The 24,681-nt window shown below is 35.4% G+C and overlaps 1 protein-coding gene across 4 annotated transcripts in view; it reads right to left on the bottom strand.

Moving 5' to 3' along the window:
• Positions 1 to 24,681, bottom strand: part of SPHKAP (SPHK1 interactor, AKAP domain containing) — a 163,363-nt gene that overhangs the window by 78,812 nt on the left and 59,870 nt on the right. For all 4 annotated transcript variants that reach the window (XM_074398926.1, XM_003925454.4, XM_074398927.1 and 1 more), the window contains one exon: positions 13,640 to 13,747. In XM_074398926.1, coding sequence (XP_074255027.1) covers positions 13,640 to 13,747 — 108 coding nt within the window. The remainder of the gene's footprint in view (positions 1 to 13,639; positions 13,748 to 24,681) is intronic.

The following is a 24,681-nucleotide window of genomic DNA, read 5'->3' as shown; positions in this document are numbered from 1 at the left end:
AGAAGAACGGACATAGTGGCAGTTTGACAGGGAGTGAGGACCAAGAAAAGTATTGTTTATTTTGCTATTTGCTTTTCAAAGGGAAGTTGGAGAAATGTAAGATTTGTAGGATGGAGAAGTACATGCAAGAATATAAGAGTGCAGTGGTGAATAGCACTTTTATTAACGATGATGACCATTTGTTCTCTTTTACGACAGAGCAATTTTGAAGGAGAATGATTAAAGTCATTGAGAAGCCAGCTGTCAGTTCCCAATAAAGTAAGGAGTGCAGGAAATTACAGTAAGTTTCCAGGAATTAAGCTGAATTAAAAAAATTGGTATGTTTCTCACTTAATTGTCCTGAAAAAGAAATTCTTAAAAGTGTTAAATAACGTTGAAAAGTTTTGCATGAACATGGGTGGACTGAAAACATTAGCAAAAACTTATGGAGCAGCAATTGGATACCAGAGGAGTTCAGACTAATAAAACATACATAAAGGAACATAGATGTTTGAAGAATGACAAGCACTTTAATGAAACCGCAAAAAAGGTAGTGATGGGGAGTGAGGGCTAATGAGGAGTGTGGAGAGAGCAGATGTAGAGGGCTTGGAAGTGGATACTTGGGTACAAATATACCTCCTGGATTAATTTTTACCTTTTGGATCACTCTCTTGGTTGAGTTTTCATGAGGTAAACTGCTTGCTTATCAGAACCACAATTTCAACAGAAATATACACCAGTCCCTCAGTGTGTATTGGAGACTGGTTCCAGAACACCACCCTCACCCCCACAACTGCCTCTCCTTGCCCTTGAGCACACCAACATCTCATAAGTACTCAAGTCTCACAATTGGCCTTGGAGGAATTTGCCCATACAAAAACTGCATCCCATGAATACTGTGTTTTCCGTCTGAGTTTGGTTGAAAGAAATCCCCTTGTAAGTGGATCTGTGCAATTCAAACGCATGTTGTTCAAGGGTCAACTGTGTATGTGTGTGTGTATGTGTGTGCGTATGTGTGTGTGGTGTGTGTGCATGTGTGTACACCAACATTACAGATGCTGTGGTGCTGCTGGGTGCTGTCTGGAACATAAAGTAAAAGCTGTCTCTGGTCTATAAAAAAGTGTACTATGTAAGTTTGCAAGGACAGAAATCTTGCTTCTGCTTTTAGCACTTTCTCATTTCCTAACAAACCTCTAGAGTGAGCTCGTCTTATTTTTACAGAAGGAAATTATACTCTGGAGTCTCTAAACTAAAAAAACATACATCCTGGGGGTGTCACTAGTCAGATCCATCTTTAATTACTTCTATTTAAAAAATTTATCTTGAGAATCGAAGTGTTTTTCTTTTTTAAGGTATCACTTCTAACTAGTTTTCCTAAGATTTTGGAAGAACTGATTAAGACAGACATGTTAATCCAAACAAATAATTTTGCTGAAGAGAAATAGAAAATTATGTAGTCAATATCCTTGAAGTTTAAAGGTATTTTATTGAGAAACATTGTTTATTATTATTTTTCTTGATTGACAGGCTTTCCCCTCAGGGGATAATTGCTATAATCTCAGGAATTACATAAAATTTGAAACTTGAAGCTATTCTGAGCTATTTTAATAATGTACTCTTGTCAAAATGAATTAAAAAATGGTTAAGAAGTGGTATAAAAACCCAAGTTTTAAAAACACACATCAATGTATTCATCTAATTGTATTTTTGGTGGCAAAAATCTCCAGATACATAAAACATTTCATTATATATTTGAAACTAAGGCTTACATACTAAAATAATAATCTCTTGCTATTTTGGGGACCCTAGAACATGCAGATATTATGGACTGAACTCTTTTTTTTTATTTTGGTGAAATGCATCACTAATTTTTTCAAGTTTTATTTTAGGCTCAGTGGGTACATGTAAAGGTTCTTTACAGGAGTAAATTGTGTGTCATTGAGATTTGGTGTAAGAATAATCCCATGACACAGGTGATGAGCATAGTACCTGCTAGGTAGTTTTCCAGCCTTTGCCCCTTCCCACACTCCATCTCTGGCAGTCTCCAGTGTCTGTTGTTTCCATCTTTATGCCCATGTGTGCATAGCGTTTAGCTCCCACTTCTTCTTCTTCTTCTTTTTTTTTTTTTGAGACGGAGTTTCGTTCTTGCTACCCAGGCTGGAGTGCAATGGTGCGATCTCGGCTCACTGCAACCTCCGCCTCCTGGGTTCAAGCAATTCTCCTGCCTCAGCCTCCCGAGTAGCTGGGACTACAGGCACACACCACCATGCCCAGCTAATTTTTGTATTTTTTAGTAGAGACAGGGTTTCACCATGTTGACCAGGATGGTCTCGATCTCTTGACCTCATGATCCACCCATCTCGGCTTCCCAAAGTGCTGGGATTACATTAGCTCCCACTTCTAAGTGAGAACATGTGGTAGTTAGCTCAGGACAAAGGCCTCCAGCTATATATCTGCAAAGAACAGGATTTTATTCCTTTTATAGCTGTGTAGCATTCCGTGGTATATATACACCACATTTTCTTTATCCAATCTACCAACAACGGTTATCTAGGTTGATTCCAGATCTTTGATATTGTGAATAGTGCTGTGATGAACAGATGAGTACATGTGTCTTTTTGATAGAACAATTTATACTCAATAATGGGATTGCTGGATTAAATAGTAGTTCCGTTTTAAGTTATCTGAGAAATCTCTAAACTGCTTTTCACAGTGGCTGAACTAATTTACATTCTCACCCGCAGTGTATAAGTGTTCCCATTTTTCCTGCAATGTTGCCAACATATGTTTTTTTTTTAATCTTAATAAATGGCCTTTCTGACTGGTGTGAGATGGTATCTTATTGTGGTTTTGATTGGCATTTGTCTGATGATTACTGATATTGAACATTTCTTCATACATTTGTTGGCCAGGTATAAGTCTTCTTTTAAGAAGTGTCTATGTCATTTGCTCATTTTTTAATGGGGTAACTTGTTTTTTGCTTGTTGATTTTTTTTAATGCATGGTTTTTTGCTTGCTGATTTTTTAACGTGTTTTTTTTTGTTTTTTTTTTTTTTTTTTTTTTTTTTGCTTGTTGATTTGTTTAAGTTTCTAATAGATTCAGAATATTAGATCTTTGTTGGACATTTTGTCTGCGAATATTCTCTCCCATTCTGTAGATTGTCTGTTTGCTTTGTTTATAGTCTCTTTTTTCTTTGCAGAAGCTCTTTAGTTTAATCAGGTTCCACTTGTCAATTTTTGCTTTTGTTGCAATTGCTATTGGGGACTTAGACATAAATTCTTTGTCAAGGCTGATGTCCAGAATGATATTTCCTAGGTTTTCTTCTAGGACTTTTATAGTTTTAGGGCATACATTGAAGCCTTTAATCCATCTTGAGTTAATTTGTATATACGGTGCAATGTAGGGGTCTAGTTTCTTTTCTATGCATATGGCTAGTCAGTTGTCCTGCACCATTTATTGAATAGGAAGTCCTTTCCTCATTGCTTGTTGTTTTTGACTTTGCTAAAGATCAGATGGTGGTAGATGGGCAGCTTTATTTCTGGGTTCTCTATTCTGTTTTGTTGGTCTATGTGTCTGTTTTTGTGCCATCTTGTTTTGGTTACTGTGGCCTTGTAGTATAGTTTGGAGTTGGGTTATGTGATGCCCCTAGCTTTATTCCTTTTGCTTAAAATTGGTCTGGCTCTCATTTTTGGTTATATGAATTTTATAACAGTTTTTGCTAATTGTGTGAAAAATGACATTGATATTTTGATAGGAGTAGCATTGAATCTGTAGACTGCTTTGGGCAGTAAGTCCATTTTAATGATATTGATTCTTCCAATCTAGGAGCATAGGATGATTTTCTCATTTATTTGTGTCATCTATGATTTCTTTCAGCAGTATTATGGAGTTCTCCTTGTAGAGATCTTTCATCTCCTTGGTTAGAGGTACTCCCAAAATGTGTGTGTGTGTGTGTGTGTGTGTGTGTGTGTGTGTGTGTGTGTTGTGTTTATTTGGCTCTCATCTTGAGTATTATTGGTGTATAGAAATACTACTGATTTTTATGCATTGATTTTGTATCTTAAAACTTTATTAAAGTTGTTTATCAGCTCTAGGAGCCTTTTTATGTAGTCTTTAGAATTTTCTAGGTATAGAATCCTATCATCAGTGAAGAAAAATAGTTTGACTTTTTTTTTTTTCTATCTGGATGGTAGTTTTACTGTCTGAACTATCTTTTTTTTTTTTCTTTCTAAAAAAATAAAAAAAAAAATTATTTCTTTCTCTTGCTTGATTGCTTGGCTAGGACCTCCAGTACCATGTTGAATAGGAGTGGTGACTGTGGGCATCTTTTTCTTGTTCCAGTTCTTTAGGGGAATGCTTCCAGCTTTTGTTCTTTTAGTATAATATTGACTGTGGAGTTGTCAGAGATGGCTTCCTATTATTTTGAGGTATGTTCCTTTGATACCTAGTTTGTTGAGGATTTTTTTTTTTTAATCAGGAAGAGCTATTGTATTTTATGAAAAACTTTTTCTGCATTTATTGAAACGATAGTATGGTTTTTGTTTTTAATTCTGTTTATGTGGTGATCACATTAATTGATTTGTGTATGTTCAACCAGCCCTGCATCTTAAAATTAAAGCCTACTTGATAGCAGTGAATCAACTTTTTTGATGTGCAGTTGGATTCATTTTGGTAATATTTTGTTGGGGTTTTTTTGCATCTATATTTATCAGCAATATTGGCATGTAGCTTGTTGTTGTTGTTATGTGTTTGTCAGATTTTAGTATCAGAGTGATGCTGGCTACATGGAAAGAGTTAGGGAAAAGTCTATTTTTTTGGAGTAGTTTCAGCAGGATTTGCACCAGCTCTTCTTTGTACCTCTGAGATAATGGCCAAACACTTTTTATGACAGTGGCCAAGAGCTCAGCACAAGCCTCTTTCTCTATGTACACTCTCTCCCTGGTTGGCTGCTCTTCATTTTCTGATGGTCACTCTGAAGACCTTCAGATGCCTATTTCTTGTCCCAATATTGCCAGTAACTCCAACTTAACACTCAACTATTTTACTGACTTCTCCATTTGGATGACTAAAGGATATCCAGCATCATCCCCCCTTCCTAGCTCCAGCCCATTCTGCCTCTCCTTAGTCTTCCCCTTCCATACACTAGGAGCTTTCATACACTTAGGAATTTAAGTCAAAATCATTGTAGTTATTTCTAAGTTCTCTCTTTTCTTCATGTAATTCATTAACATATGCTGTTTAACATACATGTGCAATTTTGTAGCCTAGTTTTTACACACAGTTACATTGTTGGCTTTAAGTTTCATGTGCTTAAATATTTCTTGCAAATCTGGTTTATGAAGGATGCATGAGTCTTCATGATGTAGATGTCCAAAGTTTATTTCACCATTCCTATACTCCTGGCCATGTAAATTCTCTCTTAAATCTTGCCATCATATGCTATTAAGTATATTGAATACTTACCTGATGTTTACTGTGTGTAGGCACTGTTCTAGCATTTTACAAGTAATGATACACTTAATCCTTGAATCTATGAGGTAAATACAATTATTACCTCTATTTTGCAGATAAGAAACCTGAAGCAGAGAAAGACTCAACTCATGATTATATTACATAGCTGGAAAGAGGAGGCTATGGGGGTCAAACCAAAGTGGTTTAACTCCAGACCCAGGTTCTAAATTGAACCATTCTGTTTGCTTAGATATATCATTTTGTACCATAACCATATTTTATACCGTAACCATATTTTATACCAGTCTGCATGCAACTCTGGTCATTTCTTTAAAATACATCTCTAGAACTGGATCAATAGTCATACATTTTAAATACTTTGAGTATAACATATTAAAAAATTACCCTCCAGAAAGATTATACAACTTTATCAATTTATACTCCCACTATCAGTTGCTGAGTATCCTCTGTACTGTGCTTACATTAACACTGGGTGTAATAATTTCAAAACTCTTGAGCAATTTACTCAGAATAAATGGTATAATAGTTATAGTTGCATCTCTTTGATTACCAGAGAAGCTTATTTTTCTCACGTGTTTGCTAACAATTGTATCTTTACATATGGCTTTTGCAAACTTTGCTACTGGAATTTTCATATTGTTTTATAGAAATTCATTATGTATTTAGATTAATACTTGAGTTTGTCAAATACATTGCATACTCTTTTTTTAAAAAATACAATTGTTATTTGTGTTTAAATTATGTCTTTGTTATTTACTGAAGTATAGACATTTTAAAATTGGTTTCTGCAGTTGCATGATACTTAAATGGTCATATAAACAACCACCTGTATTTCCCTATAAATTACTTTTCAGACTCTTAATTATTGGGAGTCTTACTCTACTTATCTAATACTTAGATATACATTGCAATTCTTTGGGCAAGTAAAATAAATGATCTTAATTGTTACTATGTAGAATTCTATGTGCAACATATGATCTAATTTGGAGTCCATTTTAAATAAAAGTAAATTTGTAAAAAAATAGTTTCAGGATTCAAGATGTTGATAAATGTATGGACTAAGTCTAAAGCCTGTACTACATACAGTGTTCACTGACTATACTCTAAATTAGGGCTGCATTATTTGGCAATCCACTTCAAATTTAGCCTTCAACTCATTTACTAAAAACGCCTCAATTTTTGTTGTTGTTGTTTTGAAACAGAGTCTCTGTCACCCAGGCTGGAGTGCAATGGTGCAATTATAGTTCATTGCAGTCTTGAACTCCTGGGCTCCAGTGATCTCCTCCCCGGACCTCCCAAATAGCTGGCCTTTACCACCACATTCGACTAATTTAAAAAATATTGTGTAGAGATGGGGGACCCACTTTTTTGCCCAGGCTGGCCTCAAACTCCTGGGCTCAAACGATCCTTCCACCTCAGCCTCCCAAAGTGCTGCAATTCCAGGTGTGAGCCACTGCACCAGGTCCACTCTTCAGTTTCATGTTTCACTTTTCTGGGTTTCTGTTTCTTCCACCCAACTGTCACGGATACAGAGTCACCTAGCTGCTAGTGATGAGTGACTTTTCTCCACGAATGTTCTGTGTCATGCTTTCCCCCCAACCCGCCAAAGAATCCTAATTCATTGTCTTCAAGAGGCTTGATGAAGTTTAGTAGAAATTTCATTTGGCTGAAAGTCAGAAAGTTTCCTCTGGGCCTGCTGGATTTCCTGAGGTGCCTCAGGAACTGCTGCACAGGGGATGCCACACAGATAGGCCTGGGGTTTCCTCCTCTGCCTCGCCCAGCTGCCTTGTTTATCTGTTTTCTCTAGACTGGATTTGAAAGGGGAACACTACACCTTGGGGTCTGTTGGGGAGAAATAGGGGAGGGACAGAGGGGAGTGGGGAGTTGGGGGGGAATGGCATGGGGAGAAATGCCAGATATAGGTGAGGGGGAGGAAGGCAGAAAATCACACTGCCACGTGTATACCTAAGCAACAATATTGCATGTTCTTCACATGTACCCCAAAACCTAAAATGCAATTAGAAAAAAAAAGCAAGCCTCCCAGGTAGGTCACTTCTGCACTCACCTAAAAGGGATGGGCGCAAAAATCCCTGAAAATAAGTTGAAATGGAAGAAACAGAACCGATCCAAGGGTCTCTCTCAGAGCCTGGTACTGGCTAAAGTTGGCAGGAATAAGTCCTCAGTAGTGGGAGCTGAAAGCTGCCTCTCATTCTGTCTTCCACAGCCTGCTGCTTGCCCAGGTAACTCTTGATTCTTAAACCGCTTCCTAAAGTGAGTGGGTCCAGCTGAATAGAGGACCTTTATTTTGCTCAGAGTCTGGATGACTTCTGCCATTAGCATTTGATAGGTTTTTACTTTTCTACAGACAGCATTCGGCTCCTTCCTAAAAATTGTTAAAGAAATATTTAAAGAGTTAATTCAGTGCCCAGTGTACAATGGGTGCAGTGGGCACTGAATTAGGAGGCTGAACAAAGATTTCTGCAGGTCTGGGTTCAATCCTGGTTTTGTGTATTTAGCTCCCACACTGGAGTGTGTAGAAATAAAGGGGCATCATGTCTGCAATTCATTCTCAAGAGTTTCCATAAAAAAAATATACATGAACATTTACACAGAAACAGATACATGCAGTGAAAAGGATAAAGCAATGTTAAGTGTTAAAATCTGAGGAGTCTTGCAATTTTTTGCTAAGTCTAAAATTAAAGAAGCAATAATTTCAAAACTTAATTTTAAAGAAAAAACACTAAAGGCTTCTTGAAAACTTTGTAACTATCTGCACTAGATAATTTAAAATGTCCTTTCACAGTTCTATAATTATTATATATAATACATAATTATTATATTATATATTAAAGTAATTATTATATAATTAATATATATTATATGATATAAAATTAAAATTATATATCATATAATATATAATTATTATATCATATGTGATATAATGTATAATTATAATATATATTATATGTAATATAATATAGAAAGTATATAATATAATTATATTACATATATTTTATCATATTACATGTAATTATGTTATATTATATGTATTATATTATATTATATTATATAAAAATTATATTACATATAATTATAATTATATATATCATATATAATTATAACCGAATATATTATATATTATATATTGTATACTTTACTATAATTATAATATTACAATATTTCTTTGATCATATGAGTCTGGATTCTTCCACAGAACAACTTATCAACTGTGGTGTTTGTCAAATAGGGCTTAGGTATAGTTGGAGAAATCACATAAAATAAGAATTATCTGAGATATCATTTTGTCGTTGTTGCCACTAAATTGCATTAACGTAGAAGACTCACAGAATAGCTGTAAAATGTTTCAGCTTTGCAATATCATGTGAGGCATGTTGAAGACTGCTTGAGAGCTTTATTTGCTTCTTTACAAATTTAAGGCAAATACAACACATTTTTAAATACTGTGATTAATCAATTAAAGTGCATGCTAGAAAAAAGGTATAATTTGTTTGGAGGATGATAGCCGGGAGTCTTCAAATAATCAGTACAAAAAAAGCCTGACAGTAACTATGAATAGAAATAATGCGAATGGTCAAGGTAATGTTAATGAAGCATTAACCTAAAAGATGTTTTGTGCAAAGTCAAAAATTGAGTTCTAGTAAACAGGGAAAAAGCAGCAGAAGATTTTTAAAGAACTAATTTACTTTTTTTTTTTGAAATAGGGTCACACTTTGTTACCCAGACTGAAGTGCAGTAGGATCCTAGCTAACTGCAGTCTTGAACTCCGGAGCTCAGGCAATCCTGCCTCAGCCTCCTGCATAACTGGGACTACAAACATTCACCACCATGCCCAGTTAATTTTAATTTTTTTTTTGTAGAGATGGGATCTCATTGTGTTGCCCAGGCTGCTCTTGAACTTCTGGCTTTAAGAAATCTTCCCACATCAGCCTCCCAAAGTTCTCTGATTATTGGTGTGAGTCACAATGCCTGGTCTAATTTAACTTTTTTGTTTGTTTGTTTTGTTTTTTTGAGACGGAGTTTCGCTCTTGTTACCCAGGCTGGAGTGCAATGGCACGATCTCGGCTCACCGCAACCTCCACCTCCTGGGTTCAAGCAATTCTCCTGCCTCAGCCTCCTGAGTAGCTGGGATTACAGGCACATGCCACCATGCCCAGCTAATTTTTTGTATTTTTAGTAGAGACGGGGTTCCACCATGTTGATCAGGATGGTCTCGATCTCTTGACCTTGTGATCCACCCGCCTCAGCCTCCCAAAGTGCTGGGATTATAGGCTTGAGCCACCGCGCCCGGCCTAATTTAACTTTTAATTAAAAAAAAAGTTAAGAGTCCTGACAAATCCAATTCCTACCACTTGTGTGAAGAACCTCTAACAAGATACTGTCTCAGCTGTTGGGTTTTGGATATTGGCTTCCAATTCCAGTATCCTACTCCTCAAGTCCTTTTTTTCAAATGATGAGGTTTAATATATGCCACGAAGGTTAGTATATGAGTATACTTTTTCAGACTAGCAAATTAGAAAAAGAAATAAAATTATGTTGTTTGACAGGAGACTTTTATTTAGAAGCAGGTAGACACAGTTTTTATATTTGATACTGATACAGTTTGTCTGTGTCTCCACCCAAATCTCATCTTGAATTGTAGCTCCCATGATTCCCATGTGTTGTGGGAGGGACCCAGTGGGAAATAATCGAATCCTGGTTCCCCCATACTGTTCTCATGGTGATGAATAAGTCTCACAAGATCTGATAATTTTATAAGGTATTTCCCTTTTCTCTTGGCTCTCATTTTCTCTTGCCTGCCACAATGTAAGATGTGCCTTTTGCCTTCCACCATGATTGTGAGGCCTCCCCAGCCACGTAGAACTGTGAGTTCATTAAACCTCTTTTTCTTTATAAATTACCCAGTGTTGGGTATTTATCAGCATGTGTAAACAGACTAATACAGATACCTTTTAAAAGCCTTCCTGAATTTTTGTTCCTGTTCCACATGCCTATAATGCTTCCAGCTGCTCCAACACTGCTCTTAACTAAGACTTCCTATATTAACTATGAAATGAATGCCATTTTCCACTGAAAAAATAACTGTAACTCATCATTTGATGCTTGAGAAAAAACAGGGGTATTGAAATATGCACACAGCATCCTAAATGTTTTCCATGTCTGAGATTGTTCCTCAAGAAAAATATTATGTGGACATCTTGAATTCAGGAAACTTTGCTACCACTGACATACTGAGATCAAAGAAACCACCCATCTAAACACCAGAAGTTCATTAGAGTGAATACTAACCCAATCAAGTCTAGATATGAACATGTTGGCTACTAATTTTGGTCAGGATGAAATAAGTTAAAGAAGCAAGAATGACTTGGAGTTGGGTCCTCACAGAGTAATGAATAGGTTACGAAGCAGTAAAAACTGAATTGATACAGGTTCCCCAGAATCTCTTGTGATTATATGTAAAGACATTTAGGTTTGGGATGATTTTGTAAAACTATTCTTAAAATTAAACTGTAATGAGAATATTATTTCAAAATATAATTTGTTTTCCCTCTTTAAATGATACTTCATTTGCATGCTAATGTGGAGAACTGGTTTTGAAAAGGAATTAAGTCCTTATTCCTTGATGATTTTGGTCACTCCTTCTGTGTGGCTATTTTGCTCATGAATTCTTTGTCCTGGTCCATCACCTCTATGGTTTACTTCTCTTTCTTCTGTAGGCAATAATTTCCTTTCAGGAAAGTGCAGCTCTGGACATCTAAGTTTCTTCTACCCACTCTAAAATTCTGTGCCAAGTCAGAAAGACAGGATTTGGAAATTAAGAGAAAGTAACTACAGGACAGTTTTGTGAGATTATGGTTAATTTTTCATAAGGATCTTGAAATTTCTTTTAGGTTTAGAGTCCTGGACATTTTAAAACATGTTTTATTTTATGTTTTAGGTTGACAAATAAAATTGCATGTATTTATTTATGTACAACAAAATATTTTGAAATACGCAGTATATACATTCTGGAATGGTTAAATTGAACTAATGAATATATGCATTAAATTACAAAGTTATCATTTTTTTTTTGTTGTTGAGAACTCTTAAAATCTATTCTCTTGGCATTTTTACAAGAATACAATGTATTGCTACTAATTATAGTCACCACATTCTACAATACACCTCTTAAACATATCCCTTCCATCTAAATGAAATTTTGTATCCTTTGACTAATGTCTTCTCAACTTTTCCTGGAATCTATTATCGCAGCTCCTGGTAACCACCCATTCTACTCTCTACTTCTGTGAGTTCAACTTTTTTAATTCAATTTTTCATTTTTGTGGAAGTTTCAATTATTACAAACTATTGGGAGCAAATGAATTTTCAATATGCCTCTTACTTGTGTATAGGTTTTTTTCCCTTTTGGAAAGAATAGGGAGAACTATAAAGGTAGGATAAATCAGGACGGGCGCGGTGGCTCAAGCCTGTAATCCCAGCACTTTGAGAGGCCGAGGCGGGTGGATCATGAGGTCAAGAGATCAAGACCATCCTGGTCAACATGGTGAAACCCCGTCTCTACTAAAAAAAAAAAAAAATACAAAAAATTAGGTGGGCATGGTGGTGCGTGCCTGTAATCCCAGCTACTCAGGAGGCTGAGGCAGGAGAATTGCCTGAACCCAGGAGGCGGAGGTTGCAGTGAGCCGAGATCGTGCTATTGCACTCCAGCCTGGGTAAAGAGAGCGAAACTCCGTCTCAAAAATAATAATAATAATAATAATAATAATAATAATAATAATAATAAGGTGGGATAAATCAGCTCAACCTCACTGATGCCATCTGGCACTATAAAGGGTCTAATATTTCAGAGATAGCATTCTAATTGTAGCTCTGAAATTCAGACCCCCAATATATACCGTTCAGAAAAGACCTCTTTGCCCTTCACAACACAATTTTTAGTGCCCCAACTTTAGTGAGTTCTCCTGAGAGACTTTTTATTAGGAGCTGTTCAAATGACAACGTTGACCAACGTTGTGTCTGCTGATAGCTTTTCCTCTACATTTTATAATTTGTAGCTGTGTAAGTAGAGATCTGTTCTGCAAATGCCTGAATTTTCCAACTCATCTCAGAACTGAATGTGCAAAGAAGATATTACCTACATTTTTGCCACTTAATTCTTTGTGTTTTCCCCCAAAGAATCTTAGCCAGAAACTAATTTTCTGGACAAGGGATCAAAAGTACTAAAAGTAGAAGAATCATAAACATTTGCCTCAACAAAGGGATTGACTTAAGTCTATTGAATGGACTCTACATTTCTTGTGCAGTGTGAAATGTTTAACATCCTCTGTCTGCCAGTTCTGGTTCTTTAGTTCTGCTCATTATATATAAAAAGCCTCCCTATCCCATTTTCAGCTTCCTTTCTTGTTTCTTTTAACAGAAATGCTGGCATGCAACTTACCTCCAGGAATAGCTCAGAGCTGATGCTCTCAATTTAGTCATGCGAATTACATTACATTTCTCTCCTCTTTGGAAACACTCTCCCACAATCTCTGTAATCATGACCCCATTAGAGCTAGGTGATTTCAATCAGAATAAAACATATAGCTTTCTGTAACATATAGGAAGGACCATATTCTACTAGAATATCTAATCCTTTTCCAAGCTAAAATAATAATATTGTTTATCTGGAAGAACATATTTTCCCTTGAAAAAGAAGGTTTTGTATGTAAGGTTCAGCTTCAGTATATTAAAATGTATGCCTGTTTATTTTTTGGGTTAAAAAGGTTTTCCAATAGTGACTATAAACTACAGGAATGATGAAACAGTTTTAGACATTTTTCATACTGGAAAATATTTGCTAGCAGGTATCGTAAAATATACAAAAAAGAATACAAGAGAGTTGTTGAATGGTTTTTATACTTCTCCCCATACAACTCTATTTCCAAATCTTTTTACCAGTCATTTTTGAAAATATAAACATTTTTTTCTTTTAGATAACTTACCTGTTAACACGAGCAAAATGAGGGTAGAAACAGCTCTGCATGCCATTTTGATAACAGTCCATAAAACCAGTTATGTATTTTCTAAGGAATATTTTCTCAACTTGGTATTTAACGAATTATGAAACTTTTGGTCCTAATTACAGGACCTGCTTTATCAGACAACATTTCAAGAAATCTGTATACTTACAGAAGCACAGTTTTCAGACTTGTCTTCTATAAAACCAATTTGGCAGGGCATCCTCTGATTCTGCAACCAGTAGTCTGTGGACTCCAGCAGGCTATTGCTGCGAAGAACCTGGGGGAACCCAGAAAATCTCAGTGCTTGTTCTGCAACAGCCTTTTTTCATATATATATATGCACGTATATATATATATATGTATATATATACACGTGTATGTATATGTATATATATATATATATATATATATATATATATATATATATATATATTAAAAAACCTGTAGGTGTTTATTTTCCTCAGAACTTCTGGGTGTTAGAAAAAATTTGCAGGATGATAGCACCTCTAAAATATGTAAAATATCCAACCAAGAGTTAGCTTGAGAGAAATACTTAATGTTAACATGGATATTCTCTCATCAAATCCAACACCTGTAAATGTCAATGTGTGCAGCTTTCGTATAATTTGCAATCGAATGGTTGTTTTGAAGGTATGACTCTACGGGTGATGGGGATCGAACTTCGTTTAGTGTTAGTGTTCTTTCACACTCCATAAATATTTTCAATTAGCAAAATGTGGGGTTTTTCCTTTGATGTAATATTAACTCTTCAGTTCTTTAGCTCTAGTAACAAAGCTCTGAAATGGTGTACAATTTTTCTAGAACACTTGGGTACTATGTTAATTTAAAAAGTTATTAGAAATAACTTAGAAATAGATGGCATAAAAATACGATTTGCCATTTAGAAATAGTATAATATGGCAAAAATAACTGGAATACATGAATTAACAAAACCAAATATGATTTACAAATGTTTTAATTCTGGGTTTGGGTTTTTAAAGCAAGGAAGAACAAGCATATTTTGGAGCTGAGATATTTTGAAGATGAAATATTATAAATAATTGCTAATGTGTCTTTAAATTATCTAAATATTGACTGGGCGTGGTGGCTCACGTCTGTCATCCCAGCACTTTGGGAGGCCAAGGCAGGTGGATCACCTGAGGTCAGGAGGTTGAGAGCAGCCTGGCCAACATAGTGAAACCCTGTCTCTACTAAACATACAAAAAATTAGCTGGGCATGGTGGCCTTACCTGTAATCCCAGCTACTCGAGAGGCTGAGGGAGAAGAATTGCTTGAACCCAGGAGGCAGAGGTTGCGGTGAGCCAAGGTCATACCATTGCACTCCAGCTTGAGCAACAAGAGAAAAACTTTCTCAAAAAAAAAAAATTATTCAAATGCTGTATAACATTTTCTTCATCTTTTCAAAGATTTCCAATGCTTTTCTGGTACCCTCTACTTTATTAGGGTATATGTCTGCTAATAATTGACTACTACTTTCACTAAAGCAGCATAACAGATTTAATCAGTTTGGTTAATGCTGGTAAAATTGGATGGTACTTCAATTACATTTCATTTGTACAACAAAAGATTATCTTTTCCTTTTCGGTAAAGATAGGAATATATTACTTTTAGTCTCCAAATACAGTTAACTAAATCTAATTCTGACAGATTTTAGATGAGTAAAATTACTCATCTAAAAAAGGACAAAATTTATTAATAATAAATTTTATTATTATTTATAATGATATAAAATATAATTATATATCAAGATAATATCATTTATCATATTAATGATAAATTTTCATTACTAAATTTTCATTGTTCTTTCCTAGAACAGTACAAAGAGACCCTTTGTGGATGAGCAAGAAATTGAATGATGAACTTCAATTATTACTGCAGACTGACGTTGGCTAGGGAACATCTCAGTTCTCTTAAATATTTTACGTAAACTAGTTCTTAAGGTGGGCTGGGACCCCTCAGAATGTCCCCGACATCCTTCAGAGAGTGCAGCAGTCAAACTACTTTGAAAATAATACTAAGACATTATTTTTTTCTTTTTGCTTTCATTGTCTCATGTATATTCCGTGGGATTTTCAAGAGGATACATGATGTGTGACAGCACAAGAGACTGAACGCAGAGGCAGCCAGGACAGCTCAGCTGTCGTGTATCAAGTCAGACATTAAGAAGATTTGCAGACATGTAAATCGAAATCTTCTCACTAAAGGGTTTTGCTTTGTTTTGGAAAACAAATATTTTTCAAAAAAGTATGTTATATAGGATAATGTGTATATTATTATTTTAAAATTATTTTGTCAAATGATAAATTCTTATTTAAAATTGTTATTTGAAAAGAAAACAAGTAAAAAATGTCTTAGCTTTAATTTGTAACATGGAAATTACCAAGAAGTATAATCCATACAAACAAGAGCTTCTTGAGGTCCCTAATATTTTTCTCACAGTACAAAAGAATTTGGAGTTCAAAAAACATTGAGAACCATTGACCTGGATGAACTTTATTTAAAGTAGAAAAAGGCTCTATATCCACATGCACGTTATACCATTCACGTGACTTTCTCTTTTATTTCCAGCATAGAATAGAGTTTAAGAGCAGTGACCTTAGTGGTCTAACTGGGTTGAAATCCTAACTTGGTCATTAGCAGCTGGATGACCTCAAACAGATGACTTACACACCGAGTTTAAGTTTCCACAGCTGTGAATGGGGATACTACTCATCTGGTGGGATCATTGAGGGTATTCACTGAGATGATATATGTGAAACACTGTGCCATGGAAATGGTAAGTTATTCTCTCAGAACCTGGTTTTTGCCGTTACTATTTGAAGGTGTCTGAGAAGGGCGAAAGAACATTGGATGCTTTCTATCTGAAATTAGAGGACTGAAAATATGTCATATGTGAGAAGGCAAATTTTCTTTAGCAAATATTCTGGTCTAAGGTATAATTTTAGTTATGCATTTTGTAGTATTAATAGTTACAGCTACTATTTTTGCATGCTCAGAATATGTTGAAGCTGTGCTAAAATTTTCATATATATATATTTTTACTCTTTCATTTAAACTTTTTTTGCAATGCTATAAGGTAGAAATTGTTTAAAGACACAAATCTTTACAGAAATTTTCAGGCTGAAAATGAAGACCCTGAGTCTCACAGAGATTTGAATTTCTGCCCCAAGTTGCTCAGAGCCTGACTTTGGACATGAAATTACTGAACAGGGCTGTCTTATATACCCATACAAATGGGTATGATTTGGGGTATGTTCCCCAAACCTTATGTGCATCTAATTTTTGTAAATAAAATTATATTTTCTTATGAACTTCAATTTTAAAGTTAGTTTTCCATTAGCAAAATTCTGAGGTGACAATTTTCCTGAAGGAGAGGAAACTTTTTGTGATGTGAATTTTAATATGATTAATCTACTTGCAAAGTATTATCAGTATTTTAATTTCTCAAGGGAAAGCATGCTTTTATATCGACTTGAGTTATCTTTAAGAAAACCGATGTCACCATGCTGCTGCTCATTGCCTTTCCTTGATTTCTAGATTTTGGAACACCCATCAATAAAACAAAGCACTCATTAACGCTGCATCATAAGAACATTCAAGATTTAAAATACAGGCATCAAATGAAATACCAGTTAGTAATGCCTAACAATGCAGTTTAAGAAATATTCTAAGAATCACTTCTTAGTCATTCTAAAGCTCACTACTCAAAATTATGCCCTGCACCTTGTCTACATTCTGATATATTTAGGATGCATAACACCATGCTTACAGCAAAATATGTCAACAGAGAAAAGCAACTGTCACTTATCAACTTTAGGAAGGGGACAGAGTTCAGACACAATTCACTTGGTGCTTTCAGAACATTGGTGGCCTGGGTGGGTACATTTTCCTGGTGAAACATAGACAGGCAGAGGGAGACCGCTAAAAGTCATCAGTCTGAAACTTTCCATTGCGAAGATTCCGGAATTACGAAAGGGGCTGTCTGAAGATGAGGCTAGTTAGGAGAAGAGCTAGCTGCCTGTGGGATTTCACCTGCATTTAACTTCTTTAGTAGAGAAATATGTACAGACACTTAAACTGCCAAGTCTTCAGCAGATATTTTAAAGGCATTTGTTTTTTTGCACCTATTTTAAAAACAAGTAATAACTAAAAGTATACAGAGACCTTGCTCTGTCCTATCCTAGATGTGACGAAAATGTCAAGTGCTTTAGGGACCTGCTTATTCAATGAAGAATTCTAGAAAGATTTCTCATTTGACTCTTGTATTTCCTGGGATACTGTGTCTCTTCCCTACAGCACATTTTTGCTTTAGAAGAAACAGAAACAGCAGAATAAGAAACTGGAATTTAAAATAAAACCTGAATTTTGCCGTGCTTAAGAGAAAATGTTTGGAAGAGAGATTCTTTGTTTGGTGAGAATATTCATATGCCACATAAATGTAACTTCAAAATTTTAATTTTATCATCTTTAAAAATTAGTTTATCTGATTATATTAATAAGTAAATAAGATATATATTTTCCATAAATTTCATTCATATTTAGATAATTTGTTATTAAAGACTTATATTCTTTAATTGTTGACCAAATAATAATACATTTATTAAGAACTGTCTTGGCTAATGTCTTGACTTACACTATTATCTGAATTGAATCTCTAGGCTTCTGAGGTAGATTCTCGGGGCTAACACAGGTAAGGTTCTTAAAACAGTGCCTGGTGCATCCTACATGCCCATTAAGAATTAGCTGTCATAATAGGTACTATTTCTTTTGCCCCAGCTTAGAGAGATCAATAATTTATCCAGTTTTTGCAGAACCAGAATTTGGGTCAGGTTCCCGGACATTAAAGCGTCCACTAAGGCAGTGTTCCATTGAAATTATACAGTTTCTCATTTTCAGGTTATACCAAATCCCAGTCTATGCATTTACCGATTTCTCTTTCTCTGAACTTAGGTGTGTTCATGAGGTTTAAATTCCAGTCCTGACTCCTTATTAACTGTGTAGTTAAGTCCACTAGCTCCCTGCCTCCCTTTGCCTTTGGTAAACAATTAAAGCAAATGATCTGAAGGCCACTTCTATACCAAATGAGCGTCATGTAATTCTCCTCCTCCCTTACGCTTTGCTCCTCCTCCCTCTCCTTTTCTTAGATAGTATACACTGAGAGCCAAATAAGCAAAGAGAATAAAAATGCAGACTTCAGTAAACCACTTAGTATCACGTGTTAAGCAATTTTAATCTGTGAGAAGCTTTTAGTTTCATGGCTTAGACAAATTATTAGGAAAAGAAGAATGTTTGAAGGAAGAATAGGTGCTTGAGAATTTAATGATTTTGAAGCTTTATGAATGTATTCCCCTTGCTGAGAGAGTTGCTTTCTGAGAGGGAAAAGAGAAAAACTCACCAGGCTCTCAATGGCTCATTTATTTATCTGCTATTTTTAGTTATGGACTTACTTACGTTAGACGAAGACCTAATAATGAATGTTTTGTGTGTTCACAAATTTAAAATAAGAACAGCACATTTTTTTTTTAAATTTCATGAGTTCAGTATAGAAGGTTAGGAAGATCGTTTTGCTCTATGTGACAGTTACTTTTCTTTTCACACAGAGAACTAAGTTGCAGAAATTTAGTGTTGATTAGACACAGAGGGAGAAATAGACTCTTAGTAACCTGGACATAGCCCCAAACATCACTGAGCAATGTCTTAATATTTTTTTTTAAAGTAATTTAAATTGGAGAAGACAGTGATTTGTGGTTAGTCACGGAGATTTGGAGGCAGAACTGAAACTGGATACCATTTCATCTCATCGGATGAACTTGGGCAAGTCGTTTAACTTCTGTGGGACTTAGTTTTTGCATCTATACATGAAGATAATTAAAGACATTTCAGAAGTTTATTCTAAGGATCAAATGAGAAAATGATTGTTAAGGGCTAACCTCAGCAGAGTAGGTAATTGATACATGGTTGCTATTAGTATCAGAAATGTAGTAAAATTTAGACAGTATCTGTTTCATCGGACATTTTCTTGACCTCTTCACAACATTTGACAATTCCTCTTAATTTATTTATTATTTGTGATGTGCCATTCTCATTTTTCTCCTTCTGCTTCTCTACTGTCTTTCAGTCAATATCAATTAACAATGCTCATTGAGCTGTTTTGATGTCAGCACTGAGAATATAAAGATGAAACTCTACTAGAGGAAGAACAAGCACTCAGATTGTGATAAAGAAAATCAGGTGCTTTGATCAATGACAATCCAGGTCAGCTATCACCAAGGATGGACTGGTCAGTTCTACCTAGGGGAAGGGATGGGAAAGGGCTTTGCCCTTGACTAGAGTGTTGAAAGGTGGATCTGTGTTGTCTGGATGTATCAGGGTAGGTGGAGAAGACATGTCTCTCTTTTTATCTAGTTTTTCTTCCCCAGGTCTCATAAATGTAAGTATTCCTTATAGTTTGGTCTTCAGTGTTTTGGTCTTTCTGCTCTTATCAATCATATGGAGTCTCAGGGAATTAATTACCACATGGATGGATGATTTGCTGCTCTGTAGTTCCAGCTTTAACCTTTCTGCAGAACTTAGATTTTACTCCTGTTAGTTATGACTTTTGGATTTCTTGCTATCACCTTGGACTATTCATGTCTACACACAAACTCCCTCCCTCCCCACTTCTGGTGCCTAAAAGAAACCTGATTTCCTGATTTCCCTGTTTGCAGTTGGTGTCAGGACAATTCTCTCATTTACCCTGGCTTGAAAATTTGGTGCTTTCTGGAACATTTCTTCATCTATTTCCTGTCTTATAGTCTGCTCTCCAAAGTTTAATTTGGAGAGCAAATTACTTAACAATTAGCAGTTACTTAGGTTCTTTCAATTACTTAAAAAAATAGCAATTTATTTAGTCCATACCATGGATTACTCTCCAGGTAATACAACAGTGAGTAATACAAAAGTGGTCTCCATTTTTATGATAACTTAAAATTTGGCATGAGAGCCAAGCAGAAAATAAAGGAGCATTGAAGTACACACTTAATTACACATTGTGGTAGGTATCATGAAGAAATAAACGAAGCGCAGCAATGGAGAATAAAAGGGGTGGGGATTGTTATGGTCTGAATGTTTGTGCCCTCCACTCATAGGTTAAAATCGAATCCCCAATGTGTTGACATTAAGAGGTAAGGCCTTTGTGAGGTGATTAGGTTAAAAGGGGTCTGTCCATAGGTATGGAATTCATGCCCTTTTACAAAAGTCTTGAAGACCTTTTGCCCTTCCTTCCCAGGTGAGGACATGGCAAGAAGGCACCACCTATGGAGAATGAGCCTTCACCAGACACTGAATCTGCTGTTGCCTTGATCTTGGTCTTTCCAGCCTCTAGAACTGTGAGCAATACAATTGTGTGGTTTGCAAATTATGCAAGTTAGTGTATTTTGTGATACCAGCTCTAGTAAACTCAAACAGAGATGGTGCTTGAGAAGGGAAGTTAGGGAAGCCGGGCACACACAGGGGTCCTACGTATTCATAATTCTCTCATCTCTCTATCTTCCTTATCTCTGAAATCCATCTAGCTCACTAAAACCAAAACAAATTATAAAAATGTAAGCTTTGAAGACCTGGTTTCAAATTCCAATTTTTCCATGAATGAACTGTTCAACCTAAAGCAAATCACTTAACTTCTTTGAGACTCAGTTTTCCCACCTATGAAATGAGGGTGGTATATCTACTCACAATGAGGAATCTTTTTGCAGACATTAGAAATAATGAGTGCACATACAGTCTGATTATTTCAAGTGCTCACAAATAGTAGCTATTGTTATTAATATTATTACTGATGTAATATAATTCTCTCATAAGACTTTGACTTCAGTTGATTAACTGATCCAGTAAATATGACTGAGGACCTTCTAATCCTGTCAGAAACTAAGCTAGGTTTTGCAAAACCAAACAGAAGGACAATATTTGCTGTGCGTTTTGCCAAACAACAGGCTAGAACAGATGCTAATCCAGCTCTCTCCTGCTTATCATTTGATGAACAGAAACTAAACCCCAATGTTTAAGATACAGCATTTTGCCGAATTTAGATGTTTTCTAGGCTTTGTCTCAGATTATCTCCCTCCATAAATGCTCTGCTATAATCCACTGGTTTACTAAACAGCTCTACCACACAGCCTTTATGATGCACACATTTTTTCATATTATTCTACCTGTCCCCTGAAGTTTTCATCAATGTTCTCCCCCAACCCTCAAAATATAACTGAAACTGAGCCTGCCCTGATATAATTATTTCTCTGTTCTTATAAAGTCTTTGTAAAACAAGCAAAATTTCTTCCTCGGACTATTGAAAGGTGCATGCTTCCCAATTTATATGAGTATTACATAAGTATATACATATCTTATTCAATTTGGGTCCCCCACTCGTCTCCCTACATACTATTGGTACTGAGCAGCTGTTTGCTGTTTGACATCAAAATCTTAGATTTGTTGTAATAGAAATTTGCAATTTTCCTTTTCAATAATTGTGTTTGCAAATTAAAATCTGTGAGTTTAAAATGTCACGATTTATTCAATACAAAGAAAATTTAAAAGTTCAACTTACCTCACAAGAATGTTTTATATTTCTGCAAGGCTTTTTTTTCCCTCAAGGATTTTATAAAAATGTAACAAAGAATTTTAATGTTGAAAAGAATTCCCACTTTCTAGTCCTGTACTATCAAAACATTTCATTTTCTGATCACTGTAAGCATGAAGATATGAACATCCTCAAAGCTTTTAAGAGGGAGAAATTTTACACATAAATGCTGTATTTGGTTAATGTCTTTATTATGATTAATGGTAAAACACTACTTAAAATTAATTGTATAGTGCCACCAGAACAAGGAATTCACTCTTCTTTTAAAGTCAGAAATTAATTATTTACTCCCTTCACTACATCCTCCTTCTCAAACAGGTGGAATCAGTGAAGTTAAGATATGCTGAGATACTGACACATTGATGCTCTCTGTTGTCTGGAGACTAGATACACAGGACCTGGGGTGGCCACTCCAGGGCAAGCATCTGTTACTCAGGGTTCCAAACAAATATTTAAATATGTGTAATGATGTAGAAAAGTTCTGGAAGCACTGTCTGAAGGCATATGCTTTTATATTTATTTTAGTCATTCTAACACGTGCATAATGATATTTCATTTTACCATCGTTTATTTTTCCCTTACCTTTTAAATATACTTTTAAACTTAAAATTTTAACTTAGATTCTGTATTGTCTTAAATCATATTTAACAATATGTGTAGAGAAAAAGCAAGAGGAGCAGAAAAATAAAAAAGTCAGAGAAGTCCGTTGGAAGAGGCATTGGCATCACTCAGAGGAGACTCTCCAGGCTCCTGTTCCTGTTCTAAACTCTTTCTAGGGCACTAAGTTACATTTTCCTACACAAGAAGACTGCGATGTGAGTTGTTCAACTGGATTTGAATAGTGAATGCTAAAGATGGAGAAGAGATGATTGGAATGAAGGCAGGTACTAAGACACTCTGACCTATTTTCTTGGCAACATGTTATCTTTACTGCAGGTAACATTTTCTTGATAGAGATACCACATTCTTATAGAATTCAATTTTTATGTGTAAAGTTCTATAAATTTTGAGAAAGGCTCATGGTTGTGTAACCAGCAGCCCAATCAAGACATAGAACAGTTTCATCACCTCCCTCCTTCTCCTTTGTGTTAAATGTATCCTTAAGTCCCAGACCCTGGCAACCACTGATCTGATTTCTTTCCTTTCCTTTTCTTTCTTTTTTTTTTTCTATAGAAACTGAATAAAGAAAATTGCAAAATTTTATTGGTGCATTGAAAAGAGGACCTGAATAAGTGAAAAATTGTGACATATTAAGGGAAAAAATTGTGACATATTAAGAGATAAAAAGACAATATTTAACTTTATTCTAATTTATCAATCTGATTTGTATCCCTAAAATATTGCCTTTTCTAAAATGTTATGTGGATGGAGTCATATAATATGTAGCCTTTTATAAGCTGTTTCTTTCTCTTAGCATCATGAGTTTGAGATTCATATATATTACCGCATAGATGAGTAGTTGTTCATTTTCTTTTATTGCTGAGCAGCATTCCATTCTATGGAGATACACAGATTTTTTTTTTTAAGCTATTCACTAGCTGAAGAAAATTTGGGCTGTTCCAGTTTGGGGCAAATATAAATAAAGCTGTTATAAACATTTACCTACTGGTTTATGTCTAAATTTAAGGTTTTGCTTTTCTTGGGCAAGTACCCAAGAGTGAAATTACTAAGTCATATGGTAACTTTATAAGAAACTGAAAAAATGTCCTTCAAGGTGGGTTTACCATTTCCATTTCCACCAGCAATGTATGAGAGTCCAGCCTGTCCTGTATCCTCATCAGTTCTCAGTGTTGTCGATTTTTGCTTTTAAATTTATTTGAGTAATTCTAATGGGTGCAGAGTGGTATTTCATTGTGGTTTGTTTTCCTTTCAATTTTAAGATACCTTTTTTTCTTTTCAAGGCACCTTTAAAATAAAAAAATTTAGCATGGATTCCATATTGGCTCATTTCATATTCGAAAGTATTAATTAGACTCTATATTTAATGTTAACTTTGGAATGCTATTATGAAAAAGGATAATGCCATCCATATTAAGTTTTCAATAATTCTTCCAGTCAACTGCTTGTTGAGCACCTGCTGCCTGTGCCAGGCACTCTGCATTTAACTGGGGTATTGGTGAACAAGACAAGAATGAAAAAACAGTCTTATTTTTATTCTGTTGCAGAAGGACACATCAAATGTGCATAATTTATGCACACATATGTGCATAAATTATAAATAAGCATATATGTCAGATAACGATAACTACTATGAAGATAAATAAAGCCAGACAAAGGGATAAGGAAATAAGGCATGCTATTTTTGAATGTCTTGGCAGGACTTTCTAAGGATGACATTGAGCAGAGATTGGAATGAAGTCAGGAGTCAGCCGCACTCCCATCTGAGGGCAGAGCAGCCTCCCAGGCAGAGATTACTGGGGAGAGCAAATGTTCGTAGCAGGAGTATGCATGGTGTGTTTGAAGGACAGTAAATGGCTGGTGCAGAACGAGTGGTAGAGGAAGTGATGGGAAATGTATGTTCTCAGTAGTTAAAAAGGAATCTTTTATCTTTCACTGAAAAGAAATTCATTGCTGAG

This window comes from Saimiri boliviensis, chromosome 5 (assembly GCF_048565385.1).
Source record: "Saimiri boliviensis isolate mSaiBol1 chromosome 5, mSaiBol1.pri, whole genome shotgun sequence".
Lineage (NCBI taxonomy): Eukaryota > Metazoa > Chordata > Mammalia > Primates > Cebidae > Saimiri > Saimiri boliviensis.
The sequence above is the reverse complement of the archived record's forward strand: the minus strand, read 5'-3'. Positions and strand labels throughout refer to the sequence as shown.